We start from the raw sequence: 24,253 nt of genomic DNA, 5'->3' as shown, positions 1-24,253 counted from the left end.
AATCGGTGCAAGTTTTTGAAAATATTATTTGACTTGCTCTATTAGGTCTGTTTTTCATCACACAACTTTCAGCATTATACTTTGTATGAAATTTGCATTATATTTTAATGAGTCTTACTGCTTGCATCAAGATGGGTGGAAAATAAGGGTTTTTTTAAGAGACATTTTCTTCCCAATAACCATTATTATAATCAAGAATAAAGATAATAATGATGAAATACAAAAATTAGAGACTGTGGGAAGGAGATCAGTTTTAACTCCCTTTGTTAGTACAGTACAGTAGAACTTCAGCGATATGAATACCAACTAGTCAACTGCACACCTCATTTGGAACCGGAAGTACGCAATCAGGCAGCAGAAGAGACCAAACCAAAACCAAAATATAATACCGTACTATGTTAAACATAAACTACTAAAAAATAAAGGGAAAGCAACATTTTTCTTCTACGTAGTGAAGTTTCAAAGCTATATTAAGTCAATCTCCATTCCTGAGATGTTCGTAACTGAAGTTCTACTGTAATATAAAAATGAAATACCTACAAATTAAACATGCCTCATTATTTTGCCAGACATCAGTTGAGAAGACCTTACAAGCATCTGTACACACACATACATACACTCTGTCATCCAATATTTCAGAGAGATCTCCAAGCTATGGTCCATAGTCCACCACCACAGCTCTTTCCTGTGGTCCATGGAAAGGTGGTTGGTCACATGCAGCTGACTTTCCTCCTCATCTCCAGTTACTGATTTGTACGAAGAGACAGCTAAAAACAGATAAACTTATTTCCCAATATTACTTGTCAGTGTGAGTGTTTGCTTAATATCCCTCTAGCAAGCACAGCAATGAGGATCCCTCAGAGCTAGACCACATCTTTAGAGAGAAAAAGAGTTTAAGAACCCCTGGGCTGTTTTCACATAACTTCTTTAGCTCATGTCTACACTGTAACTGGGACGGTGATTTCCAGTAGGGGAAGACAGACATGTGTAAGTTCTGTTTGAGGTAGTACGCTAAAACAGCAGTGTGTCTGCAGCAGACTGGGCTTGAGCTAGCCGTCTGAGTACAATCTGACCCTGACCCCCTGGGCACATACTCAGGTGGCTAGCCTGAGCCGCTGCATGTGCTGCTGCAGTCACACTGCTATTTTTAGTGTGCTAGCTTGAGCACAGCTAGCACGTGTTTGTCTCCTCAAGCACAGAAGCACCCTCCCAGCTGTAATGGAGATGCACTCATAGTCTTCTGTCACAAAAATCAGGGAAATGTTCAGGAGAACACTAACGACTTCCACCAATGTTCGCTTGCAATGGAATTCCTCTTGGTCTCCTCTACAGTCTCAGCTTATTCCCCCTGACAACACAAGATAAACAAGCCTCTTTTACATAGTCACATACTTCCTACTTATTTCAACGGATATTTTAATGATACCTACATCTGCATAAAACTTACTGTTGTTCCTATAAAAGGCTATGAAACTGATCCATTTCCCAGTTTCATTTAGGCTGATAGGTAACATAAGATGCCAACCCTTAAGTGTACTTCTCTTCAAGATTCCAGATATTTACAGGCGTTATTACGAGAGCTGGGAGAAGCTGGAAAACTGTAAAATTTCACGGCAAAACTTTTCTCCAGTGTACAATTTCACACACCCAAAATTTAGACTGTGTGAAATTTCAGGAGACTGGGTTTTCTTTAGGGGACTGTGGTATGAAAAAAGCCACACTTACCAGAAATGTTATTGTGAATTGTTAATGGCAGAAGGTAGCCACAGTTATGGTGCTGGGCTCTTCCTGGAGAGGTAGCATGGTTTAGTTGATTGAGGAGAGGACTGGAAAGCAGGAACTGCTGAGTGCTAGTCCCACCTATCTGCCAAAGACTAACTTTAGCAATATTTTTTACGTAATTAATTCAGTAAACCTCTCACCATCCACATGAGTTAAAAATTGTCCCCAATTTTAGATACAAATCTGGAAACTACGGCCTACAGAGGTTAAAGACCAGATTTTTAAAGGTATCTAGGTGCTTACAGATAGGTGCCTAATGGAAATTTCTAAAGTTCCTAAGTGCCTGACCCTCACTGAAATAGATAACCCAGGCACCATGGCACTTAAAAAAATCCCACTAAGTCCCTATCTGCATCTCTAAGTGCATTAACCCCTTTACAAAACTGGCCCTAAATGATTTAGCCAGCCCAGTGACAAGGTAGTGTCAGAATAAGGATTAAATCCCAGGCTGCCAGAGTCATGGTAACAGGGCTGGCTAGCCGTACTTCTGACCGCTCTCTGGTCTCTCTGAGTACACGCTCAGGTTCATCTTCACAGCTGTTGTTCAGAGTTGGTTCTTAGCCTCCTGGAAATGTTTACTAGGAAGTTACTCATCTAAAGTCATTGTGTGGCCTTTCTGCTAGCTTCCTAATAGCCTTGTTATTACACTAACTCAGAAAATGCATAAAGTGCATTCCAAAACCCCAATATAGCTCAATATTCTCAATAACCAGGTCTCTTACATACTCAAATTACAGATCAACCCCACATCCTTCACAGCTTGACTCCCAGTTCCATGCCTAATTCATTAGACCTGGGTGCCCAAACCATGGTCCATACACGGACTACCAGCCTGCTTCAACACAATATACTAACGGCTGATTCATTAGCATTTAGAAGTTGTAAACTGAAAATACTATACATAGAAACAACTTAGCTAAATACATAAACACTATACATACGAAACAAACTGAACTTAAAATATAAATCAATACAGGTAACTTTAAATCTTATTAAAATACGTAAAATCTGTTTGGCTCACACAAGATTGTGCTAAGGTTTATGTGGCCCTCCTGTGTAATAAAGTTGGGCATCACTGCACTGGACCACAACGTCCCCTAGATTACGCACAATCTGCATCTCATTCATCCTATCAGTAAATTCTGAATTCCAGTACTGTCTTTGAGCCATACATTAATAGCTCATGAGGCATATATGTGTAGGAACTGTAATGATATGCTAAACAAGTCAAGTACATTCTACCAGCCTGTGCTCAACTTTAAAGGTGAAACTAAACAGTGTCAAAATTCCCATTGCAGTTCTTCAGCACACGTTCCCAAACACTTAAGTACGTGCTTAACTTCAACCATGTGAGGCACCACAATAAAGTCAGGAGGCAAAGGGCAACAGAGCATGCCATCATCTAAAACTGACCTCCCCACTTTCTCTTCCAGATTCCTTACACATCAAGCTGGTTGATTTTAGCTTCATTACGATGCACAAGCTATTATGCACCATGTTGAGCTGAAGCCAGCTGATGTGACTTAGGGAACTGAAAGATAAATAAAAAGGGTTTGCATAAGGTTGCAATGTGATGAATGTCCCTATCAACCTCATTAAACTGGACCACTCAGCACATTTTGCTCAACCAGATGGAATTTTGAGATTTTATTTTTAGTTAACCTTTAAGAAAGAAGAATTGCTGTAAGTATCCACAGGGGTTCATGAAGCTAGTGCTCAGCAATGTGACAGTAACCAGTGACTAGATAAAATTGCTCTCCTGAAGGTAGTACAGAAACAGATCATATATTTATCAGGCACTGTATTTGTTTTTTTACACTGACTCTCAGGGGTTCTGTACATAGTATTTTCACAATGCCTGAATCTATTCTGTTCATTTTCTATTTTTCTCCAGCTGCTGATTGAAGTTACTAGGCAAATTCAGAGTTGCTCATTTGTGAATTAACAACTCTGATTAGCAGAGTAAGAGTGACTGCTATCCAGAGACTTTACCCAATGACAATTCAGATTAACAAGGTGACTAAATTAAATTCAAGTCACATTTAAATTCCATTACTGTTAAAATACACTACACAATCTTCTCACCTTTATAGTTACCCTAACAGAATGACCTTCCTTGAAGCACTATACCTTTCCTCATTTCTATATAAAACCTTTCAGTTTACACATAAAAATACAAGAATATGCAGAGAATATTATGAAAGCAGAAAGCATTATGCTCAGTTATGTATTTGTATGCATTCCTGTAATGCAGTGTTTTTTGTTTTCATATTATACTATATCCAAGCATCACATCATTTTTAAAGTAACCCTGCATTCTAGAATGTTTTGTATAACCACTTTCACATGTTCATAGCAAAGTCAACATCTGCTTCTTCCTTCATGTTTCCAGGTATAGCTGCATGCTTCTGCACAATTTGTGTGAATAAACTTAGTTAACAGTAACTGGGCTATTATAAAAGACATATTTCTATAAACATTTATTGGTAAAAGCACTGCTTGACCTTCCAATAGAATATTCAAAGTGAACTGTACAGATGTGTTTACTTCAGATATGTTCTCCCTGTGGGAAAGGCATTGTATTACACCTCTGGAGAAGAAATAACTCTGGACAATATTTTTGCAAGTTATCAAGCCCCTTTAACAATAATATGGGACTAATCACTAGCTCCCACAGGATATCATTATGAATCCTAAACATGAAGCATGGAAGCAATTAGCTTTCAAAAGTGGCATCATCTCCTAATGTCTAAGTCATGTGGCCATGCTGCTAATATCCAAAATTAATGACATGATAATTAAAAGAATCATCTGAGGATTTTTGGTATGATGAAAAACAGAACATATTTGAAGAAACTTTAATTTTAAGTATAGTAGGTTTAAAAACAATCAAAGCTGCTTAGAATTGGAGATGAGGAGTGAAGAAGGAAAGTTAGGAAAAATTCTAAAGTTGGTTGGGGCATTTTTTCAGGAGACTAAATTTGATAATTTATCTGGAATCATTATCAATCAGGAGATACGTCAGTGTTAGAAAAGGAGTTCTGACCCAACAGTTCCCTTTAGTTTGTTCCATAAGCCTATCTGAGTGCATAAAATATTTCCCCTAGGCTGTCTATTGTTGGAGAAGTCTCATGTAACTCCTTGCTTGATTTAGAATGGAAATCTTCATTTCAGAACTAGGACAAAATATCTCTATCTGTTTTATTGTATGTGTAGATACATATTGTAGGACAAAATTAGCCAAACTTGCTTAATCGCTTTGTAAGCTGACCACAAGAACAATAGGAGCAATACCACTTTATAATTGAATTGCTGAGTTACTTAACAAAAAAAAATGAATTCCCATGTTGTTTCTTCAAAATATTGATCAGGCTGTAACCTTTTCACTTTCTGTCCATCACTAATCTCTGGTCTCATCAAAGGAAGAGGCTTTTTTTTCTTGACAGCCATAAAACTCAAGAAGTTTGCTCTGAAATAGTCCATGTGGGAACCTAGACATACATGCTAGAAGTTTGCTACTTAACAGTAACTACTTATACAAACACCCAGGTTCCAAAAACACACCTAAACTGCACACCTGTATTTATCAATGGTGGTGGTCACACTCCCTCAGATCAGGTGTGCTGATATAAATGGAGGTCAACAATTCCTGATGCTTTCCACAATCTACCAGTATTAATTCGCAATAGGTATACTGCAAAATTTCTCCAGGGACAGGAGCTTCTGTTCACCACTATCATCTTAATTCTCTCAAAGTTAGGTACAAAGCTACTCCAGAGCAACTACTTACATCTCTGCTAGGGCCCACAGATGCCTTAACAAAAACTTCATAGTGAAATGATCAAAGGCAGCTGACAGTTAAAGTGACCACATTGACTTTTTTCTAATTCATCTAAGACCAGTACCATGAGGTTGTCTAACTGATGAACCAGATGAGCTAGGTGAACTTCAGGCTGCTATCTGTAAATTAATTCCTTACCTCTCATGATTAGTAAAATGAAACAGGATTATAATGCGTCCACTATTAGTTGAGACTGTTAGCTCCTCAAGTAAGCAGTTAGTAAAACCATCAGCATTCCTGAACAAGGTATTTTTGATTCTGCCCTTTTTGGGATAAGTAACTGAAATAATGGTAAGGAGGCGACAACTTTCTCTCAGTTCAAGAGGGAGAGTTTTATATGAAATCAGAAATGTATGTATACATAAAAATAGTAGCGCTATCATCAAAAAGTCTAAAAACTCAACTTCTGGGTCCCCAACTTTTCAAATTTCAGTTATCCAAATGCAGATGTCCCACAGAAGGCTACTGTAAGCAACTGCTTCTTTCTCTCATCTTTAAAATAAATGTTCACACTTCAGATTTCTCATTTCATCCTATTCAAGTTTGAAATTTGCTATAAAAAGTTCTTAAGAAAAACTTAAAATTTTTATCTTGGAAACCACCTACGATATGTTCTTCCCAGCATGAGGGGGGGAAAATATTTCTGCCGGAAAAAAAGGAAAGAATGCATTATTTTATCCATAACTTTGTAGTGAAAAAGTCCTTGCTCCAAAGAGTTTGCAGTCTAAATGGAGAAGGACAATGCAATCACAGTTGGGCTATATTTAATAAATTGCCCATACATTTCTCTCTCTAGAAAATACTTACGTTCATGATAATGCTGTATTTTATTTAATCTTTAGCTGACATACAACTGCAATGAGGGGATGGAATGCTGGAATTAGCCCCTCTACAGTCAAATGCCCATATTAAAGAACTAGCTGATGAACAGTGCACAAGAAATATTTTAAAGGGTGCATTCCTATTTCTAAAGGAGCTTGCATGCAATATTGCAATCCATTAGTGGAACCAAGAGATGAAAAACAAAGGTAACAGGTATCAGAAAAGCCTTCTTGAGAATGTATGTTAACAGTCATTGACAGCAACTAAAAAGATGTCTGTACTGACATGCCTCCAGTGGATACCTAAGAATAAAAATCAGAAATACTGACTGGTTGAAGTGCAGTGACAGGGGACAAGAATATTTGCTTACTAATTTGAATTAGTATTCCAGCTACTAAGAGCTACTAAGAGCTAAACAAAAAACTCTGCAGAAGTTATGGGCAGTGTTTGGTGGCCTCTTTTTCGATTCAGAATGATCTCTTTGAAAAGTAAAAACAGAAGATCACTTTAAAAAAAACGTTGGCATCAAATGTAGCTTTACCATGTCAATACAGACATTAAATAGCTTTTGTAAGATTAGACCTGATATACAGAACTCTGACTCATCCCACAGCAATAGCTGAACATCTGTGTGAAAGGAGAATGGTCTCTGGAAGGTGAATTTAGATGCAGAGAGAAAACAGTCAAACTGCCTACAAATGGATAAAAAGCTACTTTCTGATGGATAGAGACGGGACAGAAAGCAGGTTCTTTGATAACAGCCATTTCAGTTTTGTTACTGGACCAGTTGTTTAAGCATAAAGAATTTTAAAGAAGTTATGTCCCTAAGAATACGAATATCAGAACATTAAAGATTCACTTACACATACTCCTGTTTATCCAAAAAATTTTCAGATAACAAGGTGTTCAGATAAATAGATGCATTAACACAGGGCTACAGGGGGGACTCTAACTGCCTCTACTCACAGTTGCAGAGCCTCCTGCTTTTGGAGCCGGCACTGCACTGATCTGCACCTCCAGTGCTCCTTTTGCTATGTTGCTATCTGAACTGCTATGCTGAACTGACTTATCCTTTGTCTTTGTGTTCTGTGACTTAGTCCTCCGGCCAAGACACTTTTCCAGTCTTGTCCTATTCCAGGTATCATAGTAAACAAAAAGATCCTCTGCCTCTTTGTAGGGCTATGTCAAAAATCATAAACTTGGCCCTCAGTTTTCACGCAGGACTTCTCCCACAAAAGCTTATGTCCTTCCCCAGAACTTCCCTCACAAAAGCCTGTCTTGCTCTCTGTGATTCTCTCTTTGCAGGAGAGTCCTGCCTTCTCTGAAGTCTCTCCCCACAACAGAGTTCCCCCGGGAACTTCACAAACCTTCAGTATCTAATGGCTCATCATTGGGAGAAGGAAAACCAACTCCATTTTACATACACACTTGGGAGCTTTAGGTCTTGCAGTAGGCTGAACATTTAAACTCTGAGTTTTAACAAATGAATCTGTCAAAATATTAGCAATTACTAGGCAGAGGTTGTCATACAAAGTTGTCATACATTGCAAAGGGCATAAAATATAATGATATGGAAGTGAGTGGCCTTAGTTAATGCTAAAGTCCTTTTGTTAAATATGTTGTTCAGACATGTGAGAAGAGGACTTTAGCATGAATTAACACTGTTCACTGTCATACTGGGCACATTTTTATACTCCAGTTTGACTTTCAACCTTGGCACCAAGTAACACTATTTCCCTGCACATAGCTTTAAGCCACTGGTTCCCAACCTTTCGGGCTCAGGACTCGTTCATACATATTGTACTGTTGTGACCCAGTAAATAGGCTGGGGAGGGGATCAGAAGCATCCAGGAGGTCGAGACCCTGGAGGGAAGGTAACAGAGTCCATCCTGCGCTTATCACAGTGATGGCTCCTGTAACATGGGGCTGATTGGGCTCAGATCCCCAACTCTGGGTGTTGGGATCTGGAGTACGGGGTTGCAGCGGTGTTCAGATTTGGCCCTGGCCCCGATTAGGAGTCGGGGGGCCAAATTTGGAAGAATGGTGTTGCAACCTGGTACATGGAGTTGCAGCATCACTCATTCAAATTTGGCCTGGTTGCCTCCCCACCATCGTGGACAAGTGGGCTGGGCCAAATCTGAGTGGCGCTGTGACCCCATACACCAGGTGACAACTCCCAGAGCAGGGAGCCAAGCCCAGTCAGCCCCAGGGAACCAGAGCTGCAGAAGCCACCACAAGACCCTTTGAAACATCCCTGGGACCCATTTTTGTGTCATGACCCAGATGTTACAATACCTAGAGGAAGTGATGAATGACATCACTGGAAATAACTTAAGAACAAGTCAGAAAAAATAAGTCAACAGTGCATTCACTCTACCGATGCAGCATTTAAAGGGTTCTGGAAGAAGGGATGGACTGGTAGACCTTCCAATGTTTATTATAAATCTTCAAGAAGTTATATGATGCAGAATATTTGTAGAAATAAAGAGCTTACATTTTCTCACTTTCCTCCTCCTTAATTATCAGTGCAGTGTAGACAGGCAGCATAAATGAAAGCAGCTAAGATGATAAGTATCATACAGATAAGCAGAGGCATGATATGAAGGACAGCTACAGATATGTTTCAACAAGTTGACTAGAATTTATAGTATGTCTAAATCACAAGAAAGTCCATGGGAATTCTGATTTTCTCTAACTTTGCTTCTTTCCTCAATCCCTATTTTTAACTTGCATGTAGGTTAATAATGGGGGGAGGGGGGAAGCATTGCAGACACACAGTATCCTAAAGTACAAAAATTGAAAGCTGTCCCTTTTTCTCTTCTTTCATAAGTAAAAACTAGTAAGCAGAGAACACAATCAACACAGAACGGGGGGGAAAAAAAAACAAAAAACAAAAAAACCCAGAGTGAGATAACAGCCAAGGACAAAACAGATCCTGAGCCAAGATTCTGGTGCCAGTTTCAAATTATGAGTGGTTCCTGGAATTTCCACTACTATTTCTCCAGGGATAACCCAAATTTCAGCCTTTAAGCCTTTGAAACATAAGTGGAGGATTGGTGTACACGACCTCAATTAAACCTGTTTGTAATATTATCAACTTTAAAATGTCATAGCCTTGTTTTTAATAATAATTAGCATGAAACGGAATGTTGCATATAACCACCCACTTTCTAATGCTTCAGTAAAGCAAGAAGTGCTCAAAATACACACACAGATAAATACAGGTTCTATGCAGTGCTTCATGGGCGTGACCTAGATCTTCACATGTCCCATTTTAGCTCTGGCTTCTTGTTCACAGTAAATGGTGATTCTAAACTGAGTCTGATCAATCCCGTAGCAGCACAGGCCACCTAAAGTATACAAAGAACATGCTCTTCTCTGCCAACAAGCACTTTTGGGGCCTTCCCTTAAAAGTGGTCTCTGTGTTTATCCTCTAAACCGGAAACCTCCAAAGGAATTTTAAGAATTGAATGGAACTATCCAAAACCATTCCTTACAAATGTATTTTGCCCCCACCTTTTAATAGTAACCTTGCATGCAAGGTAAGAAGCATACCAAACACAAATGCAGGAATATAAAAGCTCAGTTTTTATACATAGCAACATACAATGGGCAAATTCTGTTCTTTGTTACACAGATGTAAAAATGTGTTCAATAGTGTTACTCTGAATTTACACCAAGATAATGCAGAACAAAATTTGGCTCACTATAATAATTATGAATCAAATCACCATATATGTTCCTCTTCCCCCTCAATTCCCTCATTTTACACTCAGAGCAGATATAACTGGAGATATGCTGCTGAATGTTACCTTTGGATATTACCATAATCAGTGACTAAAGTAGCAAGTGGAAAGACCTATGCTGGATCTTTTGAAATGTGACTCTACCTTTGGCTTCTGGGTAGTCTATTTCATTCAGCAGGTTAGAGTTACAACTCAAAGAGCTCTCAGAACACCCAAGACTCGCCTGCATTTATATAGGAAGTTAATTAAGTCATTACCACTCTGAAGGAAAGCCCCTACTTCCCAAATATAAAAACAATCTACACCATGACCCAAGCCCCCCAAGAGCTACTTACAGTTCTAGAATAAGAATGACATCAGTTTTGTTTTCATAAACATCATGCAGTGTGATCACATTGGGGTGCTGAATCTCCTTCAGTATGTTAACTTCTCGTTCAATATCTTCTCTACTCACTCCCCGCCGGCTAGATTTTGTTCTCCGTTTCTTGATGAATTTTGCAGCATACTGTAGACCAGTGCTCTTCTCACGACATTTTTTCACTACAGCAAATTGCCCACTAAAAGAAGCAGGAAGAGAGGGGGGGAAAATCTGATTTTAGGAGTTGTAAATTAGGGACAGTTTATATTAACTACTGCTGGAGGAAACTGTGGCTTTAAACTAATAAATCAGTTAAAATGCATCATTGCTTTTTTGCACAATCCAGTACAACACATGAATAAAGCTACAGATGGTAAGAAAGAAGGTATTAAAATACTTCTAACCTCTCATATACAGATTCACTTCAGTTTGAGATACATTTCTCTAAAGGCAATAGATTCATTGTCCACAGTGGCAAAAAATTAGAGCTGTGACAGATAACTGCATAATCCTGAGATTATCACTGAAAAATAAGTACTGCTGTCTAGGTTTCTCCTTTCTCTAAAATAACTGTGTTTCATTATTTCCCCCCAGATAAATAACCTTTAATTTCTTTCAAGTAGAATCCAATTACATCAATACTCACTTATGCTTGCCCTGCATATTTTGTTTTAAATGAAGGATGGTTTGGCTTCAGGTAGCTTGGCTTTATTTCTTTTTTTGAAAAGCAGAGAACACAGAGCAATGTAAACACACATCTTGATATTATATCACCTAGTCTACTAGAAACATTTTCAATAGGAAAAATAATAACTTGGTATTCAGGAATACAAGACCATGACAAACACTTAAAAATTAGAAAGAATACTGATTTATAGGATGTGTGAATAAAATAAAGTTGTTGACCCAGTGTCTTCTTGTTGGGTTACAAGGCTATTGTTAGACCTTAAAACACACAGTGATTCAAGGCAAAACACCTTGATTATGTTTTTTTTAAAAAGCATACCATCTTGATGAGAATTCTCTGGATGACTGTTCATGTTACTATATTGAGAATTTACAGAATTACAATGATAGCAATTAGAAACAGGAAAATCCTTTGAAGCCAGATAGTCCACCCCCTACAGGTTTGTTCTCTAAAGTACATTTTCTAGTAAAAAATAAACTAAATCAGGGCATACAGTAGATAGATGTATAAAGGGTATTTCAACCTGGTTTAAAACAATTATGGCACTTTGCCTCAACTAAAGAATATTTACTTTTCAAATTTAAATTAACTAAAAACCCCATCTACTGGATATAAAGATACCTGAAAAAACAAACTTTAAATGTATATATTGCTTCTGTATGAAAGAGAGAATCATGTCTGATAAAATCTTTATTAACTAAGTGGCTAAAGATTCCACAGCCATAATTTAGCAGTTTCTTTTAGAAAAAAAATTAACATACGATTCATACCAAAAGTGTTTATTGACAGGTAGTTGGGAAAAAAAATGGATTTAGATAAGGAAGTATAAATTTTTCTATTTTATAATCTGCATCTGAGTCCCACCAAGTTTTATAATTTTATGCAACATATTTACCTCCTTCTGAAAAAAATCATATCATGGTGTATAAATTTTTTTTAAAAAGTGCTTGGCCTTAAAATCCATTTTAAAATGCAGACAATGTAATTTTGACAGTTTATTTTTTAAAAAGGAAACCCCTTATAGTTCTGTATTCTCAGCAGATAATGGACCAGATCCTCAGCTGTGACCGAGGAGCATACAGGACAGGTACAGAACACAAGTGCAAAGATTCCCTTTTTTCCTTTCCAACATAGGGGCCACTCTGTACCAGACTGATTACTAGTACAAACTAGAGCAGCTTGAAGACTGCTTTAAACTCTGCTAGCTGACAACGATCCGAAAGGGCTGTGTCCTAGCCCTCTTTTCCAAGTCACTTCCACTACACAGGGAAGCTGCACAGGTAGCTTACAGCCACTGTAACACATCTCCTTATCATGCGGGGAGATTCTCTAGGGTCAGATCTTCTAGCTTTAGGATCAACTTTGCACGAATGAAGAAGTGATAAGTGACTGGAGCATGGCCTTGGATTGGCATGATAGTGGTCTGAGCTCCTATACACAAGAGCAGAAGTCTAATTTCTGGTCTTTTTCTCCTTCTGTTGGATGGGATTGGAGAAGCCATGAGATTCTCCACATACCTGCACAAAGACTATGGAATTCAGCTATACTTGAAAAAGCAGTCTGCTACTTTGGAACCTGTCATCACCAAATGACAGAGCCAGCCAATCATCATTGCTCTGAAACATCAGTAGGAAAAGAGATGTGTCATTTCAAGTAGTGGAACGCCTGAATGAGCTGAAGTCATCAAGAGGCAAGTTGTTTTCACACGCTCTTGGCTGATTTGCATTCTATGACTTGACTGAGAATGCACAGACTGCTGGGTTCTGCTGATGTGCAAAATGACAACCAATCTCCACCCAGGATTTTCTTGTTCCCTCCTGCTTCTCCAGCTGGATTCCTTCGAGTCTGAAACCCTACTGTATTGCCCTAACTACTGTAGTAAGACAGTATCTTGTGAAGTCTAGCAGGATGGGAGTCTACAGTGTTGAAAGCAAGTTATCCGGTAAATGGTGACATCATCATTTGTTTTTCTATGGTTAGGTCTGCACCAGCACTGAGATTAGGTTCTGAATCACATGCAGCACCCTCTGGCACTGTCTACAATAGTAAACATATATCGTATTAGAACATGTGATCACACAACATAAAACAAGGTCTCCATTAGCATGGACAAAAACCCCTGATCTAACCACAAGCAGCTGATGCAATGTTAAGCATGCTATCCCTTCTCTACATTGAGGATTTAACCATGTTCTACCACGGGTTCTACCACTATGTAATTTCCCAGCACTTAAAAAGCCTGTGAGAAAAAACAGCCTACGGAGGTAGAACAAAAGACTCAAGGCAAAACTTGAAAAGTAAGCTTGAAGGTGAGGAAAAGAGGGGAACAGAAACCACTGATCTCTTCACCCATTCCTTCCAAAGGAGTGCTTGGCCGTGGAAGCCCTGATCTAAGACACAGCAATAAAGATGAGATGCTGGAACTGTAGAAACATTTCCCTGCACAATCAGGACTATATTTAACCTTATGCAAACTTTTTCCTTTATTTAAAAGGAAAAAACAAAAACAAAAAAAGCAAAATGTCACATGTACGTAATTACCTGTCTTCTATTACCAACCTTTTAATCCATCACATAATAAACTTTCAGCACAAATTTGCAGTTGTATAGGTATTCTTAAATGTCAAACAGCTGAAAGATTGTTGTTATTTACAACACCTATAATGTTCTAAGTGCTTTACAGCCCAAAGGAGTTTTACAGTCCACTTTGTATGTGTGTGAAAAAAGCTACCATTACCTCCAACTGTACATTCTTCTTTGGGATGTGAAAGCCCCCCTGACAGCAAACAATTAAGCAACTATTACACAGTGTAGGGAACTAAATATATCAGTCACAATTTTACACCAAGAAACTAAGGGCTAACCATATACACACACATGCATGCACACATGCACCATGATACTTACTCCAACCACTGCTTAATTTAGATAGTAAACCAGATCCAACATGATTATTAATTAATCCAACATTAATAGAGGCCGGTCTTGAAAAATCAACATCGTTTTAGTATGAGGATATACAATGTATTCTAAAATCCAATCAATTGTGAACTTCACTGCCCTGGGGTCACACAGACCAAAAGCCTCGTCCCACCTCCTTTTAAAACCCAGTGTAGTTTTGAAAAGCCTCTTCCAGATTGCCTACCTTGGCAAGCACACTTTGCAGCTCTCACTTTACATGCCCAACCAACCATGCTGGCTACACATTCCAGACACACTCCCACCTGGAGTAGACAGAAGTTATTGGATCTCCTGGGCCTGTGGGGAGAAGACACTGTGCAAGCACAGCTACTGACTAGCTGTAGGAACATGGACATCTACAAGCAGATTGCATGGGGAATGCAGGAGAAGAGGTATGACAGGAGCAGTGCCATGTGAAAGCAAAGGAACTGTGGCAGGCGTACCAGAAGGCCAGGGAAGCCAATCGTTGATCTGGTGCAGAGCTGCCTCTTTTACAAAGAGCTGCACGCCATACTTGGTGAAAACCCCACCACCACCCCACACACCACTGTGGATACCTCTGAAGAGCCCAAGTCACGTGCCTGTGTCATGAAAAGCAAGGATGAGGAGGAGGAGGGGATATGCTGGGAGAGTGTCCAGCTATGCCACAAGCCAGGACCTGTTTGAGATTCCACCACAGTCTAGTCAGTTCTGGCAGCTGAGCACAGGTGAGCCCAATCGTGAGGGGACCTAGCATAAGTATGTGAATACATTTCCCATTACTATGTTTAAATGTACAAATCATGTCCAGCCCCAACATAGGACACAGGTACTGACTTTTCATTAATTTATATGTCCTCGAAGAGGTAGCAGTACAACAAAGAGAAGTAGTGCTGTTATCGGCTTTTCATTCCCCTGTAGAATTAGTTGGAGGGGGCCATGCAAAGCAGTTTATGTACACAAGGATCACAGGGTCCCTTAACTCCTCCCAAGAGATCTCAATGAATCTTGCATGGATATGCTACAATCCAATCCCGAAGGCTTCTAGGTATGGCTACCTTATTTCTTCTTCCACAGTAGGACTTTTCCCCATGCTTGTCTTCAATGACTTTGACATGCACCATTGCAGTAAACAGGGTAGTGACATGCAGCCATGGGATGCCAACAGCATCTGTACTCCCCGTGCCTTTGTTACTCTCCGAAGCAAGGTATCAGGTACAATTACCACTGATTTTAACAGTGCCAGTGTTCAGTGTCATTGCTCTACACTCTCACCAATGGAAACGGGCTGAAATTGTATCGTTTCATGCAATCAAACAATTCCCTCCTCATTCTCCTGCCCCCACTTGTCCTTGCTGGGCCCCGCCCCACTTGCTGGGGATGGGGATGGAGAGCTGTGCTGTGCACTTCAAAGCTGAAGAGTCAATAAGTATGTTTTGTTTAAAAATTCAGGGGAGCATGAGAAGAGAGCTGTGAAACTTAACTTTTGTCTTCCATTAGAACTACACTGACCATGATGGTTTTACCAGTAGCTGCTGCATTGCTCCCCTCTCCTCCCTCCATACCCATGGAATGCCCGGTGTGATGAGGAGGAGAAAGAAGAGGACATGGGAGGATATGGTAAATGAGATACTGCAAGCCAGTGCTGCATCAGACCATGAACAGAAGGCTGGGAGATACAGTTTGGAGAGGGAAAGAACGGACAGGAGAAAGGCATAGGATTCAGAGAGGGAGATGCACCAGGACATAAAGGAGCTTGTCCAGCAGCAAGCAAACACTGCAGATTCTCACTGACCCACAAGTTCAACTATCGTGGGCTTGCCTCCATTTCCAGGCAATAGAGAACTACATTCAGCAGCCCCCTACACCATCAATATTCCACATGGCATCAGGAGCCTCATCCATATGCTTACCACTCCATACTGGGTGACTGTAAGGAGAACCACAGCTTCACTGACCTATGAAAGCCATGGTTGCTGTATGTATAGCAAGTGTCACCGGAGATCCAGCAACGCTTTCATAATCAGATAAAAGTAGCCCTTTCTGTTGATTTACTGTGTGTGAAAGTGGGCTGGTGCCAAAAATAGTAATACACATGCTGTCTATCAACTCACTGCAGTGTGGGAACCCCACTGCTGCAAATCCATCCACTATGTCCTGCACGTTACTGAAAATCACAGTCCTATAGAGCAGAAGACCTCCATACTTTCATGACAACGGCCCCCAGTGTGGATTTTCCAACTCCACAAGGATTACCCACTGACAGGCAGCAATCTGGAATTGCAAGCTTCCACAGAATGAGCGCTAATTGCTTCTCAACTGTCCCTCCACTGGGTGGCTGGGACAAACCTGGCACACAGATCCAGGAACGTGGCCTTGCACATTTGAAAGTTTTGCAGCCACTGCTCGTTGTCCCTCATTGCTAATTTCTCAGGCCCAGAAGTGGCGCTCCACCATCTGCAGTTGCTCTGGGAACATCGCCACCAACAACCTTTAACTGGTTTGCCCACAGCAATCTGACTTGCAAGAAATTGTCACGTCTCCAGCCGCTGTAGTTCTTCCTGTCACTCTGCAAATACCAGAGGATCATTTATCCTGTGTTTGCTCATGACAGTAGTACAGACCTAGTCAGACTCTGTGATTCTGTCAGAGATGGTGGGCAGCATGAAGTGCCATACAGGCTTCTGAGATTTTAAAAAAAGGTGTGAAAATTATGGGATATGGATGGCATTATCGGATGGAGAAAGTTGCATGATGAGAATTTGATCCCTAGCTCCCTATCACCCCCACATGACTCATTCGTGGCCCACCATGTGTTGCCAAAAGACAGTACGCCACACAACGGTGAGTCTATAGTCTACCTATAGTGCACCACACTGTGTATCGACACAAACACTCCTAGTGACTACGTGAAGCACCCATGCAAGGAGACAAGTATGCATGTTCATGAGTGATACGCTAACTGCAGCAGCTTTATGCTAATGTAACTTGCGTCAACCAAAATTTGTAGAGTAGACATGGCCTAAGTAGTATTAAAAACATGCCTTTTTCCACATTCTACTCCACATTTTAGCTACCCTCTAGGGTGATTTCCCAGCCAACATGTTAGAGCACAAAGCTGACCTATTGGGGACAAGTGATGGGAGTCCAAGTAAGAGAAGTAATTTTGTTTTAAATATATGGCACAGTTTTTGCAGAGTTTTTATTTCTTCATAACCCAAAGGTTATTTTATTCTAGGTCTCTATATTCCAAAGAGACTACTTAACTCTATTGTAAGGTGTTCCAAAACTACAGCAAGTAGTTTAAAAACAAACATCATTTACTTGACTCCTTATCTAGATTGGTTCCAACCATGCGCTAGTGGAGTTCTATGGTTGCACAATTCTCCAGCACAGTTCTCAGAGTCTGGGGTGTCTGAAATGAATAAAGTAAAAAAAGTTCTACTTATGTGCTGAATAGTTTTTTTACTCTTGATGTGTGTGGCATTCAGTACGTAACCCACAACTAATTGTTTGTTATTAAATACTATACATGCAGATCACCTTTAAGCCATAATCAAAGGGCTATTTCATGGCTGTGATCTCAAAGCCATGCCATTTTACTTCCCCCCTCTTTTTAAAGTGCAGGGGGAAAAAACCAATCAAATGCTATTTTACTAAATATTAACTACTAGGACCGTGGCATGCAAACTAAAGTCAGTTTTATGATGACTGGCTCAGTTTTTCCCATGATTTTCCTCTCATTACTCCCTTTGTTCTTACTGTGGCATATGTTCACTGTTTTTTATAAAGTAGCAAGCCACAAAAACGTTGTGTCTTTTTTTTGTTGTTGTTTACAGTGAGATCACACGAATTAGTGTCATTTTAGAGACAGCTAACTTGAAATAAGGGGTAAATCACAGAAACATACACACAATATTCTACTGAAAATATAACTAGTTTATATCACTTTTTTTACGCAGGGCAAGATCAAGTTAGACAGTGAAATATGATGACTGGCTGGTGTTGAGAACAAATACTTTCCTTAATAACAGTAATTTGGTTTTGTGATCTTGTAACTCCTATTGAACCAGTGGTTAATTACTGCTCTAAATCCGCTCTTTTCAGGGCACTTGGCATCGTGCCTCCAATGCTGCTATGTACACCGATTTTTAAAAAAACCTGGTTCTGACCAAACAGTTATCCTAACTGAAAACCAAATCATTTGTTTCAGATTTTCCACCCCTTAAAAGTCATAAGCTGCCACTTACAATGCAGTATGCAAAAATGATATGATAAAGTGACAGACAATTGATACTAAAGCACTCTAGATCCCAGTGCATGGTTTTTGGCTTCACTTCTTTAGCATGCTCACAAAACAACCACTAATTAGCAGAAAGACAGTTGCAACTGCTGTCATGGACATTTTAGAACCATAACCAAAAAATCCAATTGCCTAACAAGAAGATACCACAGCTGAAGACATGCCTTTTCAAAAGAACTATCAGAATCATAGTGATTAAAAATGGATGAGACTTATTAGCTGTTCTAACCCGTCCCCCTGCCAGGGCAGGATTGTTCCCTACAATGTATTTTCTAATGCTTTGTCCAGACTAGTTTTAAGATGCCTCGAAGGGTAGGGCTTCATTACTTCACTTGGAAGATGCAATCTCATAAGACTTAACATACTCCCACACCTTGAATACTGAGTGTAGTTCTGCTTGCCCCAACACAAAAAATATACATTAGAATTGGAAAAGGTACAGACAAGGGCAACAAAAATGATTAGGGGGGTGGAACAGCTTCCATATGAAGAAAAATTAAAAAGACTTGGACTTTTTAACTTGGAAAAGAGACAGTGGGGGTGGGGGATATGAAAGAGATTAATAAAATAATGAATGGTGTGGAGAAAGTGAATAAGGAAGTGTTATTTACTTCTTTACATAACACAAGAACCAGGGATCAGCCAGTGAAATTAATAGGCGGCTGGTTTAAAACAGACACAAAGAAGTACTTCTTCATGCAGGGCACAGTCAGTCTGTGGAACTCGTTGTTGGGGGATGTCATGAGGGCCAAAACTATAACTGAGTTCAAAAAAGAATTACAGAAGTTCCGATAGGATAGGTCCATCAATGGCTATTATCCAAGATGGTCAGGGATGCAACACCCATGCTCTGGGTATCCCTAAACCTCTGACTGCCAGAAGCTAGGAGAGGATGACAGGGGATGGATCACTCAATAACTGCCCTTTTCTGTTCATTCCCTGTGAAGATTCTGGCACTGGCCACTGTCAGAAGACAGGATGCTGGGCTAGATGGATCATTGGTCTGACCCAGCCTGGCTGTTCTTATCTTGCTGTCAAGAACTTTAACTGATATGTTGTCTTACATTTCTTTCCCTGGGGAAAATGAAATTCAGCAAAGGGGGTGGAAGTGAGTCCATCTGGGTTGGACTGCGAGGGAAATTGCATTCTGCCCACAAACCCAGGCAAGCTCTCCAACAAGACACTCAAGGCTGAGGTTGGGTGAGTGGGAGGGGTGCAGGAGACACAAGACCTATCTGGGAATTAGAATGACACATTATGGAGTCAAATCATTAGTTGAAATAATTAAAATTAAGTTTAGAATTTTTCCTCAGAAAAGCTCTGCACTAGGGAGGATTTGTAGAGCTACTTGCTGCTCTAGGAGTGCAGGAGTGCAGGGAAAAAAACACCCCTAAATGGAACTACACGGGACCCTGGTCTGGTTCAGGACCCAAGCTGCAAGTAGGCTCAAGTACTACTGTAGTGGATCTGTGGACCTTAGTACAACAATATTTTTCCAATATTTGCTATGTTGATTATTTTAACTTCTGTCTTCTTGAGAACACAGAATCTTGGGGCCAGAGTCTGTATTTAATTATGCTCCCATAATCCATAGTAAATTCACAGGGGTTTCCCTGGATTTTCAATAGTGTAGCTGAAATTATCTGGCTCTGTAAAATTTCAAACGTTTCATGACGTGTAAGCACATAAAACCTTCAAGTTTGAGAAGTTAAGTGCTGTGCAATTAGCATCACACTCTTGAATACTTTTGGAGCATACTGTTTCCCTATGCAGAAAGTTTCCATACTGAGAGGATGTGGTTTTTTAAAATACTAGATAGCAGATCTATGCAAAAAATGGTTCACTGCTTCTTAATGTAATTAAATTAAAGCAGTTATCTGCCAATCATCCAGCAGAACAAATATGCTAAAATGTTGCTAAACAGCCCTCTTTATTTCATATTTCTGTCCCTAAATGAATCTCTTTGGTCTAAAACATACAGAAACCCAAGTCTCTTCTTCAGAATTTTATCTTATGTCACTCTATTGAGCATAAACTCTAACACATATTTCTTCAAATATATCTGACATTTGCAATTGTGTCTGCTCTATCAACTTGAAAGTTCCCTGGACTTTGTAGGAAAGGAGATACATGGGAGAGGTGAAAGAGCAAGAAGGTTGGAAGGAGAAAGCCCTGGGATAAGGACGTTAGTTCTATTGTTCCATGATAAGTAAAGGAACCAAGCCACCTACAGCTGTGATAAAAATCTCACTGCCAGTTAGCTCCATTAATCACAACTATCATCATCCATTCTGGCTTCTTGGCATGAAAGATGTCAGGGTTTCCACAGACATTTAGAGCCATAAAGTTCTGGTTGGGTGTTAGAATTCTGGAAAACATAAGTCTTTTCAAAAGACAGACAGGGTTTCTCCAGAAATTGCAAATCCATCCCCTGCCCCCAAATAAAACAGGGTATCCTTCATTTACAGTGCAGCAATAGTACCAACGGGGTTATATCAATAATGCCATTCTCCTGCTTTATAGTAAGGCTCATGCACTGTTATTTTTACGGTTGTGCTTTGCATACATTGTTGGGCTATCACATGCATTCATGTCTTGCTAAATACACAGTATATTGTGTGAGGAACACAAGAGAAACCCTTTCTTGTGTATATGTTGTGACAGATATAGCAATTTCCGGCAATACTTAATTGGATCGCCAAAAGATGAAGTATCTTTGGAATCCATTGTATTAAGTGCAAAGGTTATGTATTACTGTGGGCCTGGATGATCATAGGACTATACTGAACAATGTGGCAGACAAGAATGAACTTTTGGGACAACATGTGTGAAGTGGATTTCCTGGGAAATATTTAGGGGAGATGAATGCAAATTTGTGTGCCTTCTCGTGCCGCCAGTTAGGCAAAAACCCAGCCCTCTGAAGCTACACCCTGAGGAGAGGGTGATTGTCTCCTGATTACTTGTTCTCAGGGTTACAAGATCAAAGACCCAAACTGCATAAAGGAGGAACTCACAGATTTACAGGTGTGCTTGTTCTGAGCTCACAACTATTATGAATTTGTAACCACAGACAAACCCCCTTGATAGGGCTTGAAGGACTGCTCACCTACCAGAAGCCTAGTTGGAGTTGGGGACAATTTCTGGTAAGCTTATTAGCATGTGTGTAGGTTCTTTTATTGTTTTTAATATTTTTTTCTGAAATGCTTTTCACCTTAAGAATAAATGGGCTTGCTTAGAAAGGGCTGTGTGGTAACTTCTAACTGTGGGCAATTATGCTGCTTATAGCCTCTGAGAAAGCAAAGCTCAAGCAGTGTGACTTGTTGGGGAACTCACAGTGTAGGCAGGGAACTCTGCAGCCTGGAAAAATCCTGTTTGAGAGGGAGAAAGATGCGACTCACGAGCCAAGAGAGGTGACGGCTGAGGATTCAGGAACCTAGAGTGGGTGCTCTTACTGGACTGTGAATGAGAAATACAGGTGCAGTTGCCCTGAAGTGTGACACATGTCATTTGCATTAATTTAGCTGTGGAGTCATTTACACAAATTCCCACCCTCACCCCATCTAGGTAGAAACAAGATGAGCCACTATCAGTATGGTTAGGGAGGATAAACAATAATGAATCGAGTACTAACTTGCCATGAGCATTAACTGATGGCAATGAAGTTTCAGATACTCAGTACCATATTCAAACTTCTCCTTGGCTGCCACCTTGATATGGTGGAGAAGCTTGCGTGTACTAAAGACGCTAAGAGTGATGCCGTCAGGAGTCCTGTACTCCTGGTAAGGTCACCCATGCGATAAGGTCGAAGGCATGGTACCAGACAAAACGCAGCCCAACAAAGACCTTAACGGCAGAGAAGACGGATGAAACAAGATCACCTCAATGACTGTGAAGGCGGATGAAGACTGCAACTCCAGTCATCTCAGACTTGCTTGTCACCAGACACAGGTGCCTCTTCCCCCAAGACCTGTGTGGCTGCTGGTGTGCAATGGCTCCCCGACATTAAACTACTCACACGCAGGCTTCTTTCACAGGAAGAACCTTTTCTCCACTCTCACCCATAAAAGTGCTATGGGTAATGGGTGAGTGGCGATGGGGACAGCTAAAGTGGTCACTAGGAGTCCCTAGTCACAGACCCACATGCAGGCGGTGACCGCAATATGGTTGTCACATACTCCTGGATTGGGATAGGGAAACATTTTCAGGAGCAGCAGTCATGACTGAGCAGGCCTTTTTAGGAACCCATCTGCTCACTCCATAGGGGGAAGGTGCTAGAAAAGATGACCTAAACATAGGCTATCATACCCAACTGGATAACCGCATCCAGAGGGATCACTCTCAATGCAGTTAAAAACCAAAAATGTTTCTTGCAACTTGGAAGGTCCATATTCTATTAGACAATTCAAAAGCGAAAGACCAAATGCAGAACAGCAATTATTGCTCAAGAACTCTCAAGATATAACATCGACATCGCTGCTCTCAGCAAGACAGGATGTGCAGACAAAGGCCACTTGAGGGAAGAGAGCGGCGGCTAACTTTCTTCTGGAAAGGCAAACGACAGGCAAATATACGGTGTTGGCTTTGTAATCAAGAACCATTTAGTCAACCAGCTGACTGAGCTCTCCCCCCCACTCTGACATCAACAAATACCTTATAACCCTCCACATCTAACCGGTCAATAAGTCATTTGCCACCATCATCAGTGCATATGCACCAACGCTTGATGGCAAAGAGGAACGAAAGAATCCTTCTATCTTGACAGAATTCTGTCACCCATCCAAAAAAACAGACAAGATAATCTTCTGAAGGGACTTTAACGCAAGAGTTGGCTGAGACTCTAATATATGGAGTGGCACCACGAGGAATGAAGGAGTGGCAGGACCAACTCTAATGGCATCCTTCTACTCGGAAAATGTGCAGAGCATAGCCTTGTGACCCCAAACACAATCTTCTGACAAAACAACAAGTATAAAACACTTTGGCAACACTCCTGTTCAAAAGAATGGCACCTCTTGGACTATGTCATCATAAGAACACAGGATCTAAGAGATGTCCAAATCACCCATGTCATGAGAGAAGCCAATGATTTCTGGACTGACAACTACCTGGTGAGCTCAGTCATGTCCATCAGGATTGCACCAAAACATAGAAAGCAATCCAAAGCACTCAGACAGCAATACAACATCCAAAGACTTCAATCCTTAGTGCATCAAGAGAACTTCCAAGCACACCTCAGTGGAAAACTGACCATATACACATCTGGAAACGACAACATGAGTGTTGAAGAAGACTGGGAAGCCCTAAAACAGACCATTCACGAGGCTTGTGAGAAACCCATCAGCCTTGCTACCCACCACCACCTGGACTGGTTTGATAACACTGAGATCACAGTCTCTTGGACCAGAAGAAAAAAGATGTGACTGGCAAAATCATCCATCATCCAGTCAGAAGCAGAGCTCTTTCCATCAGCTCAAAACTGAGGATCTGAGAAATCGAAAACGAATGGTGGGAGGACAACGCAAAAGAAATCCAAGCATTTGCTGACAGACACTATATGCAGAGCTTTTTCTGTGAGACAAAGACCCTATATGGACCAAGCTCATGTAGTCTCACACCGCTGAGATCTGAAGAGGGTAGTAAGTACCCTTTTTAAAGACAATGATTCCATCAAAGAGCGCTGAAAGGAACACTACCAAAAGCTTCTAAATCAAGAATTGACTGTGACTGATGACACCATCGACTCCATCCCACAGCACCCAGTCTGGGAAACTCT

At 40.4% G+C, this 24,253-nt stretch overlaps 1 protein-coding gene across 1 annotated transcript in view; it reads right to left on the bottom strand.

Annotated features, from left to right (window-relative positions):
- The window catches only part of DAPK1 (death associated protein kinase 1), a 148,883-nt gene that overhangs the window by 53,422 nt on the left and 71,208 nt on the right, over positions 1 to 24,253 (bottom strand). The window contains exon 8 of the mRNA XM_067569332.1: positions 10,527 to 10,748. Coding sequence (XP_067425433.1) covers positions 10,527 to 10,748 — 222 coding nt within the window. The remainder of the gene's footprint in view (positions 1 to 10,526; positions 10,749 to 24,253) is intronic.

The sequence above is a fragment of the Emydura macquarii genome, unplaced genomic scaffold (genome assembly GCF_026122565.2).
Source record: "Emydura macquarii macquarii isolate MOO-44397 ecotype Brisbane River unplaced genomic scaffold, CSIRO-AGI_Emac_v2 contig_2897, whole genome shotgun sequence".
Taxonomy (NCBI): Eukaryota; Metazoa; Chordata; order Testudines; family Chelidae; genus Emydura; species Emydura macquarii.
The sequence above is the reverse complement of the archived record's forward strand: the minus strand, read 5'-3'. Positions and strand labels throughout refer to the sequence as shown.